This window comes from Motacilla alba, chromosome 2, assembly GCF_015832195.1.
Source record: "Motacilla alba alba isolate MOTALB_02 chromosome 2, Motacilla_alba_V1.0_pri, whole genome shotgun sequence".
In the NCBI taxonomy this organism is placed as follows: Eukaryota; Metazoa; Chordata; class Aves; order Passeriformes; family Motacillidae; genus Motacilla; species Motacilla alba.
Window position 1 is genome coordinate 18539972 of NC_052017.1, and position 22047 is coordinate 18562018.

The 22047-nt window shown below is 37.8% G+C and overlaps 1 protein-coding gene across 3 annotated transcripts in view; it reads left to right on the plus strand.

The window, feature by feature from the left end:
- Nucleotides 1-22047, plus strand: part of NEBL (nebulette) — a 246327-nt gene that overhangs the window by 65390 nt on the left and 158890 nt on the right. For all 3 annotated transcript variants that reach the window (XM_038127749.1, XM_038127750.1, XM_038127748.1), the window contains one exon: nucleotides 5552-5636. In XM_038127749.1, the coding sequence (XP_037983677.1) occupies nucleotides 5552-5636 (85 nt within the window). The remainder of the gene's footprint in view (nucleotides 1-5551; nucleotides 5637-22047) is intronic.

Here is a 22047-nt window from a genome sequence, read left to right on the forward strand (position 1 = left end):
GCTAATGAATTGCAGCCAGAGTTCTTCATACAGAGGGGTAGATTCAGGTAGCCAAAGAGAATGTTATCTTTGGATAATTTCTGGAGACCTGGGATGTATTTCTTGTTCACTTCATTGCCCAAGTGCTGCCATACCAAAGCTGTATTATCCACTAGTTACATTATTCCTACTACAAAAGCCTTTATAATTGCATGCAAATAAGTGATCTTGCACAGAAAGCTCAAAACAAAAGAGAAAACCCAGAGAAATCCCTCCTGGAGCTTCAGAGCTGCAAGTGCAACTGAGCACGAATTTCAAATCAAGTAGTCAGCTGTGGGCAAGATCTCCCTCCTGCTGGTTCTTTCTCTGCTGTTTTGCATCTTACATGTCCTTCAGTGAATGACACAGTTTCAAGGTAAGGAGGTTAAAGCAGTCCTATGTCTCTTCAGTCTGCAAGTTTAAACACTCCCTAGCCAAGCACAACTTAATACCTTGTCACTTGTATCCTGGAAAAATTATTTTGTCATGTGACTTCTATATGAGACTTAATTGGAGACTGTGTTTCTCCTCTGCGTTTTTGTGCTCTTTGTTGACATGGGCTCAGATCACATTTACCAGATTGGGCCCTTGCAGGTCAGAGATGGAGCTTCCCTACCTGTCCATCATTTGTGAGTTTGGGTTAGTTACATCCAGGCTGCTAGATTATTATTCACTATTTAATTTCAGTTTTCAATTTTTGCATACACTGTTCTGAAGTGCTAGTTTTAAAAGCATAAATAATTTTTATAGTTTTCTATAATTCTTTTAAGATTGGTTTAATTTTATTATGTTGTCTTACAGGCTTATTTTGTTCAAATCTGCATTACTGCAAGTGAAAAAAAAATACATTTTTTTTCCCCTAAACCTCCTTCTCTTTTAGAGTTTGCTTACATTAGAAGAATAATTATTTCAGGCAGAACTTAGGAGAGGACAGCCTAATGTGACAGCCAGTGATGGCAACTGGTACTATGAAAAGATGTGATGGAGCTGACCCTCTGCTTAAGAGACTGATTTTGATTTGTGTATTTTGTACCTGTTCTCTGGTTAAAAAATGTCACAAATTTAATGTTGCAGGCAAATATGGAATAGGTATTTTAGGAGAGACATAACTCCATAGAAATCTAGAAACTCTAACATGGTTAGAATTCTGTAACTGAACAGTAAAAGTTAATTTGCATTTATAAGACACACTCACAAATCTCTTAATCATTTGTAAATGTTGGTTAAGTCAGAATAAGGTATGAGTAAGGTAATTCCAGTAGATGCTTGATTTTATTTCAGTCTTTGAATCTGACCTTTTACAGAAGAGACAAAGCTGAGTGTTCATCCCGTTCTCTCTTAGAACATTTTTCTTTCCTTTTGTTGGATTGAGAGCTTGGAAAAGGTGATGAAAACTTTACAGCTAAAAAAGTATTTAGGAAAATTTCTATGTTTAGTCATTGGAAAAGCTAGGTAACTTTCAGGTGCTTTCCTGAGTTCTCAGAGGCTTTACTGATCCTGTTTTCAACTATCAAAAGTGAAGGAGTTTCCTCATAAACAGCAAGAGATTGAGTTGTGGTTTGCTTTCTAAATCAAGCTATGCAGTTGAGGCAGGCAATACAGTAAACCTGCAGCAGAGACACTCTGCTGTGTATCCTGATTTGTTCTGGAACTTCTTGTATAGATCTGTATACAGGATTAATCCTAATAGCATTAGTGTGGTAAGACATATTGCTAAGTAGACTTAGACAACTGACAAAGACTTAAAACAAACAAAAAAAATCCTTTGGACATTGCTGTTAAATAGCTGACATGAGATCAACCTCCTTAACCAATTCCTGGCTCTTTCTCAGACATCATCTTGGACAAAAGGGAAGCTGAGCAACGGATTACCAGGGACCACTGTCAGCCTTTTGAATTAAAGGCTGTTGCCATCCTGTTACTTACCCTTATTCAGAACATTTTGATGAAATGTGGTATAGACCTAAACTGATAGTTAAAGAAGCGGATTATTGAATTTTAACACTTGTGTTTCAGCCTTCTATTTGAGACAAAAGTATGCAATGGTACAATGTATCTTTGATAGTTTTCACATAATTTAATATATTAAATGCTGGTAATTATCCTGAAGACATGGTATCAGTAAGCTTAAAACAAATATGGAAAGCTGAAGATAGGATTTAAATTTAACACTAGTCTTTTTAATGCATTTGAGGCAAGAATTTCCATAAATTAGAAGGGATGTATCTAAACCCATGTCTTTCTGGTTTGAAATACCATGTGAGTGGTTTCATAAATCAGCTGTGGTTAAAATGACAACCCATAGTACAATGCGCTGCTAATTTAATATTGCTAAATGATTCTCATTTTAACCACTGTAATACATTTTGATAAATGGCTTACATTTTGATAAATGGTTTAGATGATCAGCTTAAAGACCAATTTAAATTTCAGCAGTTTTGTTCACTTGTCATGTGTATTGTTTTCTTCCATGGTCAAGTGCAAATACATTTCATTGATAAAATCAGTTTACATAGTATTTTCAAACATTTTAAAGCGCTGTTTCTTCAAGACTGAACATACCTTCTTTACTTGAAGTATGGAGCTAGTGCTTCTGAAATAAATAATGATCTTAGATATATTGGTTCTCAAGTGGTTTGCTTGGAATGTTGAAATATCTTGGAATTTCGGAATAGTAGTTGTGGAAGAAAGCATTTTTTTGCAGATGATCAGAAGTGAGAGCTGGTGAATGGCAGGGACAAGGTGTATGTTTTTGCCTTCAGAATAGAGAGGTTTAATTTGGGAGCCTGGGTTTGCAGTTCTCTGCTGCTGTTGCTAACAGGCTCCCTGGGGGCTGTGGCTCAGACACTTGCCTCAGTGTTGTCCACACAATTCCCAAGGGGACCGGGCCAAAAACCCTCTCTGAGCTGGCTGCACTTTGTGTTCTTCATGTTAAAAAGATGAATACATGTGATTACTGTGGTTATACTACCAGAGTCATGATATGTAACCATGGTGTAAAGCAGTGCAATGAAAGTTTATGCTTTCAGCATTCAACATGTGCATAATGTAATATTTGAATTGCATGTATGGCAGATTATATTTTTTTAAAGATAGGGATTTTGTCATCTGCAGGAGCTATCCATGGATATCTCATGGCTGCTACGTGGAAGGCTGCTATGCTTTGAGGTGTGAATTGTGCACCATTGCTACAATCTTCCTTGGGCATTAGCAAGCCCTGGCTGTGAGGTGGCTTGTTGCCTTCCCCATCTGCTCATTGCTGCTTTCCAAAAAGGGCTTATGACCCTCCTTGTGGCCAGTCTGGCATTTGTTTTTTGCCTCTATACAGAAGAATGCAGTGTGAGATAGAAAAAAGGAGATAAAAAAAAAAAAAAAAGAGAAGCCCTTCTGGAAGTATCTTCCTTGTCCCAAGATACTACAAAATGCTGACACCATCTGCCTTGTGCAAAGCCTGGTTCTGCCTCCCTGTGTGTTGCTGGAGCTGTGGCTGAGCTGTTCTGCTGGCTGGCGTTGGCTGGCTCTGAGGGGTGGTGGTGGGGGAGCCCCTGGTTTGAAAAGGAGCGAAGGGGCAGCAGCATATGCAGAACTCAGTGCTCTCTCTGGCCAAAGCTCCATCTTGGGTGGGACTTTGGGAGGACTTGGCTGTAATTCCAAATGAATATTCTGAAGGGTGTCATGCCTAGAAATTTTGCTTTCTAATTTTCAGTGACATGAGCTCTCTGAGACAAGTTGTTCACGTGAACTTAGAGCAGCATTGTTTGTCCATCTGCTAGTACCCATTCTGGGATAGTTCTTATATTTCTGTGAGGAAAAGCTTTCCTTCCTCAAGGTGTTTATTTTTTGCTCTTTCTATACAGTTATTAGCCCTTGAGAGCCTGAAATCCCTAGGTTGTCCTGTATTTCTCCTCTGTTTTCCCTGTGCAATGACACCATAAATGAGGTCATGTTCCACAGCCTCTTGGTGCAGGAGTCTACTCAACTGTGCTGTGGTGTAGAGGTCCGGCAGTGCAAGATATCATCTGATGGGGAAATCAGACCTGGAGCAGTCAACTGTATGAAGTTCAGGCATCATTTCTCATCAATTATTGATTTTGCATTTCTGAGGGGGAAACATTCAGCTTTTGGATAAAATCAGAAATCCTTCTTAATTTTTATGTTTGTTTCATTTTTTCAGATTTTTTTTTTTTTTACTGAAACCATACACTTCATGGAAATAGAACTTGCATAGAGAAAGCTTTCTTACAAAATACAGTTTTGAAAGAAACTATGTATCATGTTTAGACAGAACAGAAATTTTATGGTAAAATCACAGCAACAGCATACAACTAGCTGCTGAAAGAACACGCTAGAGATGGCCTGGAGTTTGAACATGGAAATGTTTAATACTGCATATCCTCTGTCTTCAGACACTGCTTACTCTCTCTATGGAACTTGCACTGCAGTTGTTATTGTGTTTGTAACACTGTGCCTGTTGTCTTGTACTCTGAAATGTTGGAGGCACAAATGGGGGAGCTGGCAGATATGGGAAGCTGTGAATGGTAACTGAAGACATGATAGCCTCACATGGTAGTAAGGTGAACATTTTAGTTTCAGACTGAAGATGGTGGAAAGTAATTACTAAGAATCGGTTTCCTCACAGTGTTTCTGGCTCATAATATTATGTCTATTTTGGGATGTGCTGTTTCATTTTGTTATTTGCTTTTTTTTTGGTGGTCTTTCCTATTAGGGAACTTCTTGTTTGAGTGCAAAATTACAGGATAAATACATGAAAATTAATAAATTGTGGTTTTGTAAATGAGGAGGGTTTGACTGCTACAGTTCACAGAATCACAAAATGATTAGGATTGGAAGAGATCACCGAAGGCCCTCTAGTCCAACCTCCCTGCTGAGGCAAGCTCTCATAGAACACGTTACCATAAAATGCCAAAGCAAATAGTAGGAACATATTGTAAAGGTGTAAAATTTCAAATGGAAAGAGAGATGCCTGATGCATTGCAGTTCTGAGACACCACAGCCTTTGGTACTGGATACTACAGTACTGTATTGATATATTTACTGTTAAAGCATTTGACTTTCCTCTCCCCAGAAAGTACCTGCCTTGATCCTTCTTGTTCCTACACTAAAGGATTAAAGACCCTGTGGTACTCCAGCTGTGCTCTCTTATGTAGCATTGGTTTCTGTAAAACAATTTCATTTTAAGGGCTTTTAGTTTAATCTTTGTCCAGCACATGGCTATACCAAGACAATGCAGTTAAACATAGTTTTGGTCGCTCTATTGAAAGCAAACTTTCGCTGATTGGTCTTTGAAGTCAGTGGGCAGGATGAATGGGTGGGATTTAGACTCATTACAGGAACTCCTTTGTGTTGTTTCTATGAGGCACATCTGACACAATATTTTTAAATACTTGTAATTAATAGTAAACTATGAAAGAATTCTGTACACTATAGGAAAGAGTGCTGGGATGCATTTGACTTTCTAGCATGTGCAAATATTTACTGTTTGGCTTTGTATTTCTTCTTCTTCTTCTTCTAGACATTACCCAAAGCAGTCCTTCACTACAGTGGCTGATACACCAGAAAATCTTCGCCTGAAGCAACAAAGTGAATTGCAAAGTCAGGTAAATAAAAAAATTCTCTTGTCTTGTTAATATTAGATGGTCAGTCCACTTCTTTATAGTTTTTCAAAGTAGTAGTAGTATTTCTGTTTTCATACATAGTAGAACTGCAGTGTAATTATAAAAAAAATTGTCAGTTGGTATAATACTGCAAATCTCAAGGTTTTATTTCTGTTCTCACTTATACTAATTACCGTACAATTGTCAGTCCATTGACATCACTGGAATCCTTCATTTTCATCAGTACATGAAGCATCTAAATATTTTTTAATGTTAGAAATTATACAGCTTAACTCAAAGGGTTCATTTTCCTTTGACAAACTACCATTGTTAGCTTGCAATAAACTTAATAATAAAATAATGTGAGATTAACAAACAATGAATTTGTCATTAGCAGATATTTAGAAGCCTTTAATATTCATCAAAAATGAAGTGACTGAATAATCAGTTTACAGATCTCTTATGGCCTCTGTCAACTTATATATGAGGCAGTCTGTAAGCTAGTTGTGATAAACACATTATCAATAAAAACTTATGTAGATTAAGAAAAAATATATCTAAATTAAAATATAAAATGAGAAAGGGAAAACAGGAGACTCCTCCACTCTCCAGTATCATTTTATACTGTTTTAAATTACGTAATGCTGGCAGTTGCCCTGTGTAAGACAATTGATAATATTTGATTGCATTTTGTTTTATGAAATTCTGCATTTAAAAAAAAATCTATTGTATTTTAGTTGTGATCTCTCATTATAAATTCATAGCTATCGTTGTCATTGTCATAAAAAACTGTGGCAAAAACTGGATAGTAGACAACAAGACCTTTCTTTTTTGAGAAGGTCTCTATAGGTTGATGGGTAAAATTGAAGGAGAGCTAAATAGAAAGGTAGCACATATTTAGCATGGTGTACAGTCTTAAAAATTCTTTACCTTTTGCCATTATAGTTATTGATTATAAAACATGGAGAAATAATTTCGTGCTGAAATTCTGCTATCTAGAATGAGGACAGTTTGTGCACTCTGTCTCCTCTTGGCTTGAGTGGATTTCATATTAGAGTCTGGTTAATTTTGTTGTAATTCAGTGTTTCTGTGTACCAGAGTTACTGTTATGTCACAGAGGAACATAAAATCAGTACTTCTTAATGTCTTTTAAAAAGAATATAAGTTCTCAGCCCACTGTTTTTTAGGGGTTTGACAGAAAATGTTGGGATTTAGTAGAATAATAAAATGTTAGTCCTCTTTACTGAGGATATATGAGAAGTGGCTTTCCCTAACCTGTTTGAAACATGCTTGTGTGGCATTATGGAAGCATAAGGAAACTTTTTTTTTTGTGTTATTCTCTATTTTTAAACTGAGAACTTAGCATTCTAGGATACTGGGTAGGCAGTATTAGCAAGAAACTTGGAGTTTGCCTATGAAGAAAATTGCTGCAGCTGTTCACAATGCACTGTAACAAAGTGTTAGATAAGGATCTACTCAAAACTTAGAAATGTAGACAAACCCTTAATTTTTACAATGTGCCTTTTTTCCAATATTACTAGTCAGCAAAAGACTTGCAGATCTAAATTATAAGAGCAAAAAAATTGCCTACTTGGAAGAAAGTCCATAATGTTTTTGATCATAATTTGCTTCCTGGTTGTTGATTTACATCTAGACTGTGTTAAGTAGCCTAACCTGTGAATCATTTCAGTGCTGACATAAAGATTCCAGGTACTTTTCCTTATCCAATTTAGATCTTGTCCTAAAATATGATGTAAATTCTGAATACTTTCTGTAATACTTTGAAGAGTATGAGGACTTGCCTTGAGAGGAACTGCTATCCTCCATCAGTCCTATTGGCCATTTAGTCCCTTGTCCTGTCTTTTCAAGGAAAGTTGAAAGACTCCCAACCAAAAAAAAAAAAATACATGGGATATAATTTGGCATTGTTCAGGTCTCATTTTATTTCAGTCCTGTGCAGTAGAAAAAAAGTGTGTGCATGGTTCAAGAAAAGCCTTTCCTATGAAACCGAACTTGGCTGGATAGAACCACATTATTACTACCTTCCAGTATTCATCAGAGCTGCTTCAGCCTCCTGCCAATGCATTTGACAATTTGGGATTGAGCAAATTCCATGTTAGGCAATGTAAAAATTATGTTGACTACTGAATAAGGAGAATTGCTTTTCTAAAGTAATAGCTGTTTCTAAGTAAACGTCTTTAATGCTTTTAGTTCTGAAGAGGCACAACCCTGTGTTTAACTGCAGGACTCCCAAGTATTTTTTCAAAATCTATAGCTTTAGAACTACTCTCTATTTTGCTCAGCAAAACATGAGGAATTGATAAAGGAAACACTATTAAATATTGTATAAGCTAAAATACATGTTTTTGTAAATTCATTGTTTTTATTTTAACTTAAGCAGCAATTGACAGTGTTTTAAATTGCAATGCTGGGTCCTTGGTCAAAAATCCATTAAGGTCAGCATCAGGTGCCAGGGTGTCATGTTGACATAACACGACAAGAACAAAACTAACAAAACAAAATACTGTTTTCTGATGGAGTCAATAGAAAATGGATAGCTCTTTGGAACACTTGAAAAATTACATTGTTAAGAAGCCAAAGGACAGCATTTAAAAGCTCTCCAGAGAGCTCTATTCTTCTATTTTATATAATATCAGAGCTTTTCCCCCCTTTAGGATTTTGCTTCCATGGGTTTTCATTCTGCTCTGTAGTTGGAAGGAGATAAAAATGCATTTTGGAGAGGCTGTGTTTGTTTTCTATTCTGGAGAACTCCAGTCCAGTATGCCTTCTGACAGGAGAAAAATGAGTTTGCAGGTCTTTCATCCTCTAAGTAGAGACAGAGATCCAGTGTCTCAAACAAGATTTTTCTTTATGCCTGTCTGATGAAAAATCCCTGTCTTTTTGGTGAATTAGTGCATTCTCTTGTTCCATAGTATGCAATGGATACTTTCCACATTCCCTTGACTCTCTTAAATAAACTCAGCTATGGAAGTTACTGATATGCTCATCTCAGCTTTGTTTACTTGGGAATTTCCTTTATGTACCTTACTACTGATCTCTCTAACTTTATAACAGTGTAAATTGCTCCATGGCCTTTAGGCCTCATCTGTGGCAGTGCTGTGTACATCAAAAGCTGCCACTCCCATTGAACTTGCGAAAAGAAACAGAGATGTTCTGCAGCAGTTCTTGGCAGGAAGAATATCAAAGTGTCAGATCAAAGAGAGGGCTGATGTTTAAGGTGTGTTCTACTCCAGCATTTTCTGAGGAAATGTACTTTCCAGTAACTCATAGGGAACTTGATACAAAACCATGGTTCTTGTCCTACTTTCTTCTTGTCCTGGCCTGGGGTGATGCACCCTGAGGCTGCTGTCCTTGGAAACTCCAAGTGCTTCTTTGATGATTTCTTGTACTTGCCTTATAAGAACTTGGATAATTGAAAGTGTATCTGTATGCCTTTGGGAAGAAACATACTTGCAGTTTTTCTTGATAAATAGAATCAATAAAGTGTTGATTTTTCAAGAAGTACCATAATGTCTTATGAGACATATGCAGTTGAATCAGACTATTATCCCACCAAGATTATATTTTAACAGTCCTTATTTTCTCAGGAATTACTTGCGCTTGGATCTTCATCTGCCAACTCTCACCAGGATAATCATGGTATTATTGAACATTTGGAATAGAGTCAGCCTCAGAAAAGGGAATAAAAAATCTTTATGGTCAGATGTTTGCGTCTAGGATGGCCATGTTCCTCTTTGTTCTAGCTGAAGAAGAGACTGACCCTGTGTAGCAGTTTAGTGTAAAAGTGCAAGGGATGACAGGTGTAAACTGAAATATGGAAGACTGCATTTGTGCATCGGGAAAGACATTTCTGGTGTGAGGGTGGCTGAACACTGGCAGAAGGTGCCTGGAGAGATTGTGGAGTGACCGTCCTAGGAGATTTTCAGAAGAGGGCTGGGCACAGTCCTAAGGAATCTGTGGTAGTTGACTGTGCTTTGAGTAGGGTGATGCACTAGATGACCTCCAGAGCTCCCCTGTATCTTCAGCTCTTCATATTCAGTGATTTGTCTCTGTCCTGTCCTTCCTCAGGTTCCTCTCAACCATTTGTCTCATCTTCTTGCCTTTTTCTCTTTGCTTCTCTGTTTCAAAAACACATGTTAGCAAACTTCCAGGCAGATTATTTTTATTAGCTTGATTTGCTAAAAAAGCCTTTTCAGTTTATAGGCACCTCTTTTATGAAGTCTTTGGAATGAACTGCCACAGTGAATGCCATAGGAGAATGAACTGCTGTATGGATTACTAAAGCAGACATTGGATGGATTTCCTGGGGTACCCTGAGTGAGCTCATTGGAGAAGTCATGGAGAAAGCAGATTTTGGAGCTAGAGACAGAGATAAAAATATGCTCTTTCAGTTCAGAAAATGAGGAAGCAGTATGATATGGCAAGCAGAGAGACTTTCTTGTATCTTTATGGGTGATTTTGGAACATATTTTAATAATGAGACTTTTCCAGATAGCCATCAGGAGCTGATTATATATTCTTCTCTCTGGTTTTCTGAAGATCTGAACCCAGTCCACCGTATGTGTATGAGGAGAGGGGTGACAGAACCAGGAGAGTGCAGGCTTCTCAGGCATCTTCTTGCTATTATTTGTGAGCGACAAGTCCTGGAGATGTTGATTGGGTTGATGCATTAAAATAAACCCAGGCTGCCTGCAGAAAGCTCTGCCCTGCTCCCCTGTGAACCCCTTTACAGTAGTATTTTGTAAATCATGCTCACCTACTAATACTGGTTTGTTCCTTCTTTCCCTCTGAAGACTATTTAAATGGCTTTTTTATCTGTTTGAATCAAAGGCATGAAAATCATTCTTTACATGAATAATATGAAGCTCCAGAGGAGAGCAGGAGGCAGAATGGATTTCAGTTTTCTGGGGGAATGGTTGTCACCTCTTCTGATTTTTATCTTGCCAAGTATGTGTGGGGTTTTGTCTGCATCCTGTCTTCACTGGACTGACTCCTGTTCCTGTGACACCATGTATCTATGCTGTTTCAGTTTCATTGTTTTTATTGTTTGATTTCCCCCCCCCTTGCATTTAAGTAGGCTGTAAGATTCAAAATATGACAGTACTGCTTCTACTTCTCTCTTCTCCTGTCTGCTGCTCTTTGCTGTCACAGATGCTGAACCAGCATGTGGAAATAAGCACATTGTTACCCTGTGGCTGGGAGACACCAGAACACAAGGCAAAGACACCAGACAGGGGGTAGTAGTGATAGATAAACAGATTGTACCACTGAGAGGGAGTTTCTCTGTGGAAAACATTTTTGTGTTATTGAGACATTTGTGAAATTCTTTGATTTCATACGTGAAAGTACAAATCTTCTGTTGGGACATAAGATATGAGTATGGGCTACTTTCTGAAGCAGAAGAGTTGTTTGCTTAGGTTTAAGTTGTTAAGACTGAAGTATTGAATCTGATTCCTGGTACTGACTGCATATCCTCATTAAAAAAAAATCCAATATAATTAGCCTATATTATTATACAGAATTTTATACTGACTTCCAATGGTAATGTACTGATCAGTGTAGGAACTTTAATTGTATAAAGGAGTTTAGATAATAGGGTTTTTTTTGTTTTGCTTTATTTGTTTGTAAAAAGTACTATTTTTCTTATGCTATTGACTGTTCTTTCCCCTGTTTTCTTTTTGGGTCACATCACACCTTGATAATCAGTAAGTTAAGCTGTGTCAATAAAAGCAGTAAATTCTTTTTCTTCTTTCTGAACCTGTGTTATAATGTGTATCTGTCTATCTGTCATTATGTATACCTTAACAAAACAGCTGCTTCAGACTACTCTTTTTGTACTTACTGATTTCTCTGAAAAAGATCTGCAAAGATAACGATGAAGGGAGCACATTACAAAGCAAAGATGAATACTTGCCCAACATTCAAAGGAAACTTCAGATAGACTTGCACATGAGCATCTATAGAAAATAGTAACCTCTCAGCTTTTCACTGTTGATTTGATGATACAAAAGTAAAAGTGTGACTTTTTTTTTTTTTGGCATTAGTGCTTGCCCTGTTGTTATTAAGCACACTGATGTGAAAACCTTATGTAATTTGATAAGAGAAAACCAGAAAAGAACTGGATTTAAGGAAGCACAATACTATCTGCAGAGTCTTGGAAGCAAGCAGTGCAAACTTCCTGCTAGCTAAAAAGTTAGGAAGTCTACAAAGTGCACAGTCATGGGAGACAAATTGCATCTCCCAGTGCTAAGATTCAGAAGTAAGTTGCAAAATATATTAATATAATTAGATTAATTTTTCTAATATATGTTAATGCAGAAAAAGAAAAAAGCCCATTGTACATTTTCTTTCACATGTGCATTTCAGATGTACATAATGTTTAACTGTAAAAAGTAAAGGGGTAATCCATGTCCATGAAATAGAGGTAATTTTTGTGGTAGGATGAGAGCAGAGTGGTCATGATTTATTATTAATAATTGTGGACAAACTAATTTTTATAGACTTATGATACTGAATCAATGACCAAGTAGGACATCCTTAACAGAAAATCTTAGGATCAGTAAAATCAAAAGTGATTCCCACTACTTTTACTTGTACAATGAGAAGTAATAGAAAGGGAACAAAAGAGAGCCGCAGGATTCATAGCTGTTATTTGTGAATTGAGTTGTGTAATTCTTAGCGGCATCAGCACTAGTATAACTAGTATAACTTTTAGAGGAGCAATTAATAAAAATAATAACTTCAAAATTGAGATATTAGAATTTCTACTATTCAGATATTTTTAAAAATATTAAAATCTTAAAAAAGTGTCCTTTTTGTTCTAGATCAGGAGGAATGGATAATGTATATGTTCTTTTTCATGTCAAGTTTCTCTCCAGATTCTCTTGAGCTTCTTTCTGGTTTTTATTTTTGGAACTAGATTTTTAAGTGGTCACTCTGTTGCTTGCAGCTGTGTTGCAGGTAATTGGATGCTGTGGTTTTTTTAGTTATGTTTTTGTTGGATTACTGCACCGAATTTCAACCCACATGGAGGAAAAATGCATTCAGTTTTAGAGAATTAAAAAAAAAAAGACTGAGAACAGAACAATTTTCATAATAAATGAGGCCTGCAGAGATTGCAATCAAGTGCTGAGGACATACCTGTACTGTAGAGTACAAGAAGGTCAGGAAGGAGTTCCTGATCCCAAAGACAATTAGAGTGTACTGGTTTATGTCCACACTGTGCCTGGCTTCTCCCCCTGTAATAAATATATATTCTTTTTCTCTTTCATAGTCTTTAAGATGGTGTCTAAGAAGCCCATCAGAGTGGCATTTGAGAAGCAGGAAACTGAACATGCATGAAATGAGATTGTAATCGGGCGTTTGTGGGGTCAGTGTCCTCTGGGATGTGTGCAGTGATGGTCAGGTCAAGAGGAGCAAAACTGGTGCAGGTGTGTCCTTGCAGCCCTTCAGGAGTGCTCCCTCCTCTGAAGCAGACGCTGAGCTGTGCCAGGTTGTGCCTTGGGAAGGGGAACACACCCCAGCAGTGTCGGGTATCAAGGCTGTCAGTACTGAGTTTGTTCCCTTGCCCCCTGTCCTGTTTAGCAGAGTATTTGTACTGAGAAGGTCTGCCAAAGCCAGAAAATGAGATCACATTGCTGTTTCTGGGCTTCAGATCTGCGTATTTCAGGCTGCCACACTGAATCAGAGGGGGTCCATGTAGTCCTGCTTCCTATTGCTGGCACTGCTGTTTTTTCACAAAAACTGGCAGTACTTGTGATGAGCATGAGGAACCTTATTTCAGTAGGTGTCTGGTCTGATCTAGTGTGGAGTATTGTTCATTTCATCATTAAAGGAAGGACAGCTAAGGAGCACGCCTTTACTTATGCACTCTGGGATATCAGAAATGAAATGTTCAGGAATATAGTTTTAGTCAATATACTGTATGAGGAGAACTCATCTTACTTTCTTGATGTAATGTCTTCCTCCAGAAAGTTATTAGTATTTTAGTCTTTGCTTTAGACTTCCATTTGTGTAATGGCTGGGACGAATTATATCTTCCTCCCTCCCCCCCATCAAATTGTAGTGGCTGGCATATTTAATAATTTGAAAGTGGCATATGAGTATATTTCTTAGTACACTTTCATCCAGAGTAACAGCCCAACTTTTTTCCAATGTGAGATTATAGAAGTGAATTGTACTGTAAAGCATTTGATTTCTAAACCAATGGGATGATTTCCACTTAGTTCCTTATTTTCAGCTTATATCTTTTAAGAAGTACTGACCTGTTTCTTACCAAGGAATAAAGCTAGTTAACCATCTTGTTGTGATGAGACCAATTTTTGTGTTAATCTGTGGCAATATCTTAGGAAACTTCAGAGGTTCTGTACAGAGAATTTATAGAGGCAATGTTAATTTTTCCCCTAATTTTTTTCTTGTCCTTAATCTCATGATCTTAAATGCTGAAAGAGTATGATAAACAACTGCACTTTTCCTGATTTTATTGGTTCTCTGAAAAGATCTTGAATTTGATCCTTATCTCTTGTTTCAGTTTTTTTTTTTTTTCCCACAGGGATGGGGGCCACTTTACTATTTAGAGATCAGAGGTTTTTTTTTCTACTGATGCTACAAGCTCAACATGTCATGAAGAATTTCTTTGCTGAAAGGGTGGTTAAGCATTGGAATGGGCTGCCAAGGGAAGTGGTGGAATCACCATCCCTGGAAGTGTTCAAGAAATAACCTGATGTGGCATTTTGTGCTATGGTCTAGTTGGCTTGGTGGTGTTTTATCAAGGTTGGACTCGATGTCTTGGTTTGAAAAGACAGGTGTCTGCTAAGGAAGGCAAGAGCCTCTCTTGAAATGGGAACTGTAAACACCTTCCCTCCAAGTTATCATAATTTTGAAATTAAAGGGCTCTCAGGCAAAGATGTAGGAGTAGGATTAACAGGTCTTTGTTGGGAAAAATAAAAATAAAAATGCAGTAATACAAAACAACACTGACAGAGTCAGAATACGACCTGACACCCTGTGGATCAGGGTGTTGGCAGCAGTCCTGTTAATTGGTGGCTGCAGCCCTCCTGGAGTGACAGATGTGGTTCTGTTGAAGCGGTGATCCTGTAGAAGGGTGTAGTTCTCCTCTGAAGGTCCAGTGGTGGTGTAGATGGGCCTGTCTTCCTCTGGGAATCCAGTGGAAATCTGCTCCTCTGGGAATCCAGTGGGAAAAGGCTGTAGCATTCCAAACCTCAGAATATGTCCGGGTAGGAATGCTTGCCTCCTCCCCTTGGATGGAGCGTCTCACAATGGGATGATGTAAATTTATCAGTCATGCAATGAGACTCAGTGGCCCATTAATGGAAGATATCTCCGCAGAGGAAGAATGGGTCATGAAAGAGATAAAGAAAACTGCCCCATCTGGTTTTAACAGGTGGCCCAATTAACACAAGATACCTGCCCCACATCTAACAGATGACAATAGAATACACACCCCTGGCCATATCTTGTGTTTGCAACCTAAGACACTCGATGATCTTGGTGATCTTAACCAGCCTTAGTAATTCTATGATTCTGTGTCAGTTTTTGTAGTTTGAGAGATTCTTGAGAGGGATCATTGCTCACAGTGTTGTGTGGTTTGGCAGATATCCTTAATTCCCTTTCAAATGAGAAAGCAAATTGTAAGTTTTAACATATATTTAAGTTTACCAATAGATTGAGAGAATAAATCCTTTACTAGCATACTTCTGGAAATTGCCTCAAATACATTGTTAGTTTGTCCGCTAGCTGAATATTTTTCCAATAAACTTGTTACATATTTGTATGTGATGGGAGTACAGAATTAGAGAATTTCCCTGACCATGATTATATTTATTCTTATTTGATGCAGTTATTTTTTTCATTAGAATGCATCCAGTCTTTAGATCTATATTGAGAAAAAAGGAGAATACTGATTTACCTATATGCTTCTCCTATGTGATTAGCTGTGATTTAAGTCTGCTTTTGCAGAGCTTTTATAAGTATGCACTTTATTTAGCAGTTATTTGTATCTGCTAAAGTTGAGAGTGGCTGGATTTATTTACCTTTTTTTTGAGTGTAACAAAGAAGTCAATCCAGATTGCATATTTTTACTTTGTGTAAAACAGCTGTTCCCATTGTGTGCATTGGCTACTGAGTAGTATCCTTTAAATCCATTATTAATTCTGTTTTCAGTCAGCATTTGCTCTGGAGGTGGCCTTTACAAAATGACCAGCAAAGCTGCTTAATAGGAGAAATCCAAGCCTGGTGAGAGTGTCACATTCTCCTAATTAGAAGTCTTACAAAGCAGAAGCTTTAAGCAAATGAAGCTATGAAATGAAGCTAAAAGAGCTTTAGCCTTAGCAGAGAAATTAAAAACTGAATAAACAAAATCTCTATAATTCCCCATGTTTCCCAACAAAATGTAATATTCTGGTTTCTGGGTTTTGAATAGCTGCAGAAGGCCTTTGTCTGCTCCAGCAAAAGATACTCTTTGCACTTTGAAGCTTTGAGGATATTTCTCTCTGCCTGTCTCTCTCTGTTTTTCAGTTCTTGATAATTTCTGACCTGTCTGTAGCCTGAGCTCTCTGGCCTCGTTGGGTTTGTAATATGCTAAGTGTGACTGTGAGAAGGAGAAAGGAGAAATTGGCTTTGGCTTGCCTGATGGTGCAATGCTAAAACAACACATGAATCCAAAATTGCATGGTATTAGGCCTTTCAGAGTATTTGGATGAAGAAGAAAGGCAGGAGGGATCCTGGGCAGTCCTACCCCTTGACCCCAATAAAAGGCCATGAGCGTTCGTCAGCATTTTAGTTGGTCATTTTCCTGATGCTTAGGTTACTTATTGATGGGGCTGTTTTAGATCCAAGAAATATATTGTCCTCCTGATTTATTCTCAGATGGGGCAGGGACCATTCAGAGTTCAATGATTTCTTGTAACTGCTGCCTTGCAGGATGGATTGAGGTCTATTCGGGGTGATAGTTTGTCAGGTAGTGCTATGCTTGCAGGAGATTATGTTGATGGGCTTTCAAGTGAAAGGGTCAGGAAAAAAGGAGAAAGGAAAAAGAGCAGGATTAGTATAATGTTTAACCTAGCTCAAAATAAAGCAAGTGGAAGAAAATACTAAATGCTTTAATTGCACCAAATGTTACAACTCTGAAGGTATTTGGTGGAAACATTTGAGAGGGAGAGGGCAAGGATTTGACGTTAGAAACTCCTTGGAGCAAAGGTTTATTTTTTTCCTGTAGTTTACTAGACACAAAATGATGAAGGACGAAATACATAAGATGTTTTAATTAAAAAAAAAAAAGGCCAAAGAGGCAAAAAAGACTTGTCACTTACTGCTAGCAATGACAAAAATTTATTTTGTACTTACAGGTTAGTTTAAAATATAAACACTTCTATATAAATATATCTACATTTAATATGTTATTTTTAATATCTTGTGAATTAAAAATATTGAATTCTACTTAAATGAAAATAATTTTACTGAGTAAAATGAAGCATAAATTTATTGTTTTAAAATTTTTTCAGGAAGTATAATTGAATTGCTTTAAAGCTTTGGGAAATGTAAATGTGAGTGAAGCTACCACACATATTTTTCCAGTGTAGGATACATTTTTCATGGTGTAGTATATTTATCAGTCAAAGAAGTGTTGATATAAATTTAAATGTGTAAATGTAGTCAGAAGAAAGGTCCAGGTTGCTCACTCCTGTTAAGAAGGGAGTAAGAGTGATGTGTGTTGAGGACAGGATGCTCCAGTGCACGGGTGATAAGGCTGGAATGCTAACACGCAGCGCAGAGCCAGGGTGGGCACACGGTGCAGCACCATTTGAGATAAATGGGAGATAGGTTATGTTGCTCGTTCTGATCAAAGGAAAATGATTTGATCTGTATAAGAGGAGAATAAAAAAAAATCAAATAATGTTGTATTTGACTTGAGTTGGGACTTTCTGGTGCATCGTGGGCATGTGTATCCTTACATTGTCAGTACTATGCCTTGTGAACATGGCGGTCTTTGCCACCAGCCTGAGCCCGTGGTCGCTTGTCTTGGGTTAAATTGAACACTGGAGTCTTTTGATACTGCTGTTCTCTCCATCAGCTTCTGCAACAGAAGCTACTCTTACTTTTCCATCCTTTTAAATTTAGCTCCCTCAGTTTAGTTCCATCCTTTTCCAATCTCTCGTCCTATTTTACAGCCTAAAGCCCAGCTCTTGCTTTTGCCCTTTGCTTGTGTTAGTTCTGCTTTGCGATCTAACCTGACAATTTCTTGTGATGAGATGTGAATTGAGCGTGCAGGTACTGGAATATTTTGAAATGAGTGATACCAATGAAAACGGAGCTGCTGCCCTGGAAGGCTGTCAGCAGTGCACAGCACCAGAGGTGGCAGGGCTCAGTGCGTGAGCAGTCGTGGGACAGGGATGTGGAGGGCAGGACTCCAGGGAGCTGTCACCCCTGTGCTCCGAACGAGTTCCAGTTACAAATATGTGTTTTGATGGTAGATCTTAGTGGGTGAAAACTTTTAAAATCCCCTCTGTTTTCGTAGATGCCAAGGCTGTAGGGTAGTATTATTCTGCCACCTGGGGTGTCAAATGATCTGGATCAGAATATCTAAAAGGTTGTATGAACAGTGCCCCTAAAAGTGCCTGTTTCTGCCTACTGTTTAGTGCTGTATAAAATGTCATGGCTGTTTCAGATAAAGACTTGTAAAGCAGGATAGAATCTGATGCCTGGTTACATAGAAGGCAGTGTTTCAGTACTGAATGATAACTAGACCAAATTTAGCTTTTTTTGGAGACTGGAAATGTAAGAAAAATGTAAGGAAAAAAATGTAAGAAAATGTAAGGAAAAAAAAAAAAAACAAAAAACAAAACTGAAAAGAGATGGGACATATTAGAAGTCTAGTGAAACGCTCATTTGCTGTCCTGAATCAGTAAGCTGTGGAAAATTATGCTGATCTTATTTTATAGCACCATATAGAACCTTCTTGTTCTGAGAAGTGTGGTGACAGGGCTCAGCAAAAACTCTTTTTGTTTAATGCTTTACCTCTAATGCTTTCTTTTGTTCAGAAATAATGGAAAGAAACTTCCTGGTGGACCATAGGTATTGAAGGATTTCTTTTAAATTGCAGCATAGGATGAGCAGAGATATCCAAACTGAATGCTTTTCTGAAGGAAGTCCTGACCTGCTGCAAATGAGTTGAGGAGTGGGTGTTTTAAAATGGTTTTAACAGGCATTTCTATTTAATTTCACTTGTTTAGTGCTTTATCACAAGCATAAATTCCAGGACTGTTTAGGTGTTTCTGATTCATTATTTCTGTCTACTTGCAAGAAAACTGTGTTTTACTTGTTAAGAGTTCGTGTACTTTGGGGACTTTTTCAGTGGCAAATAATCAACCTTATAAACTGGAAGTTAGTTTTCTTAACTTTTAATCCTTACAATATAAAATAAATAAAACTGATTGGCTTATTCCTAGAAAATGTTTTTTGACTCTGTAAATCATGTAAGCTTGAAAGATGTTAGTCCACTGAGTTATTTTGAATGTTATTTTATAAATGTTGCATTTCATGCAATTAAAACAGAGAAGATTTTTGGCTAGAATGGTGTGTTTCAATAATAGTCAGCTTTGTTTCTAATATATGCTGAAGGAAGCTCATACTTAGTTTTAAAATAACATGGTTTTAATTTTTCATTCATTTCTTTTGCTCCAAAACTTTTGGTTTAATGGAATCAAACTGATGAGAGGAATTGCTTGGAATTTTACTGAAATCACAGGACAGTATAATTTTGCTGAAACAAGCTGACAGTAAAATGTCACAGCCAGGAACTTGCCCTGTCTGGTGTAGTCATCTGTAGCTTCTTGGGAGCTAGATGCAGTGTAGCTGCTGCTGTGGGTCCTCAGCTAAGTGAATTTATTCAGCTGAGCATTTTGTACTGCAAAGAGACTTAAACAACAGCACTTCAGTGTCTTGGTTCTCTCTCTCTCTGAGGCTGGATGTAGCAATGCCGACATTGGGTCTGTCAATAAATTGACTGCAAAAGCCTTCTCTTGGAATCATAGTTAAGTAGCTAAAGTCAAAATATCAGCTAGGAACTTCTTGCTTTATTGGATATTTGGTTTACTAGAGATTATTTTTTCAGTTGTATGCTTATGCTTATACAAGTCTCTAGAAATGCAGTGCCGAAGAGGTCAAATAAATAGCCTTTGTTTTGACAGTTTGCTATTAAATTATACATACTAATATTGTAAGGAAAATTTAATTAAATGCAGTTTTATACTGGAATTTCCTCACTATGAGGGGAAAAAAGTTAGCAAATATAATCCCAGGGTTAAACTGGACATTTATCAATAATGTTGCCTTACAAGTAGACAGACCGTTTCCTTTTTGTAATCTTTGAGATGACAGCGGTAAATTATTCATCTGCAAACTCTTTTTCTGTACTCAGTTGATGGCCGAGGTTCATTGTGCTCCCCAGGCTGATTCATGTTTGCTGTAGAAATGGTAGAGTAGCTGCCTGTTGTTACTGCCTTGGTAATGAGCTACAACAGCAATGATGAGATGTTGTCTGTCTAAGAGAATAGAAAGATATTTCACCTAGGAAAGGAAAGGAAGGACTGGGGAAATGTATTTCCTGCTTGATATTTTATTTGAAAGAGCAGATCAGAGCAAACACGTGACTTAAAATTGCTTTATATCCTATCTTCCCTTACTTACCAGGGTTTTTTCTTTGAGGCACATGTTCTTGCAGCAGAAATGAAACAAATATTAGCTACTGTCCTGACCCTGATTTGGAAATAAATTACTGAAGCATATTATGTCTTAGGGGTGTTTGCTTTGTGTATATTTCAATTACAGTAGGAATGTATGCTATTGAAAGGCAGAGGTTATTGCCCTAGTTCTTTCTTACCTCGCTTTCAATTAAATCTGATTTCTGTTACCATAGCATTGCCTGCTCCTATGCTGCTTAGTCCAGTGCTGGTCATTTGTGCATGTTTTCTATTTGACTGTGTGGCTGTTCTTGCTGTTCTGAGCTAACAGCCTCTGTCGAGTCTTTTTGGGCTGGGAGGGGTTGCTCAGGCAGCTGTTTTTCACAACTGATGCAATTGCTAATGTTTGCTATGCAAGAAGGCAGACTTCTACTCAGTACCCCTGGGGAGTGTAAACATCATTTTTATCATGTTGGAACTACAGGCTCTGTCAGCCCAGTGAAGTTGTTCTCAATTAGTCTGAGGCAGTCCAATTCAGAAGGGAATAGCTGCTCCTGTTCGAGCCCATTTTTCTTTGAGTGTTGCCTGTGCTGATTTCCAGCTGTTACCATGCAGCTTTGGGGAGCTAATGGGGTTCATTTGGAACATCTATCTCAAAAGGAAATGCCTTAGTCAGTGTCTAGTTGAATGATTAGAGATTTTCACACACAAAACCCCCGGTTAATACCCACTTAGCTAATTATCTCTCAATGTACACGATCATCCTTTTCAGTCCAGTAATTAGAGAAAATTAAGTGCAACCTTGCTAATTTGCACTAGTGTTAGAAACAACCTATTGCCAATTACTGAATTTTGTGAATTAGTGCAAATGAAAACAAGCACTTTTTACAAGCTGTAGAGTAACACGTGCTGAACCAAATGCAATAGTGCCACGTTAATATTACACTGCCAAGAGCTCACCTGTACATGCAGGGGAAGTTAATATGAGAACAGGGGGGTTAAATTGAGAAGAGAATCATTCTTATGCTGAAGATTGCCCTTTGTTAACTGTGTGTAGATTACTACACTGAGGCCTAAAGTCACATGATGTGTGATGAACACCATTCCCCTGCTTTCTAATAGAGTTCAAGGAGACCTTTGGAGATCTCCTTACTAACACAACTTAAGTTTCTCCTCTTTCAAAGCAGCTGCAATTGTCACTGTGGCTGCCAGAGTCAGCACAACATCTTGCTTTGATCCTTTTGAGCTCTTGCAAGGGGCCAAAAAGCTGGAAAAATCAGCCCTTCTGAAAATCCAGTGTAAGTGAAAGATCTAACTGCTGTGTTTTGAAAATACCCCCTTTTTTTTTCTTTTCCTCCATGAAAGTAGTTTTGCTGATGATTCCCTTGTGTGGCTGCATTGCAATCCCTGTCCTAATCTTTCTTTCAGAAGGCTCTTTTTCCAATCCCATTTATAGTGCTGGAGTTAACCCCATGTTCCCTGGATATCCAGTTTTTTCTTAGACTTGGTTGGGTAGCACCTAGAAAGCAGGCTGCCTTCTTGCCCACATCCCTTATACTAAATCACCCATTGCTTTTGGCATGATCACTGTCCAGATCTCAATAAAATCCTAAAACCCCTGGTGACCATATGCAAAATAACTCCTGGCTGTTGCCAAATAGTTAGGTGCCACTTACAAACCTGATCATTACGGT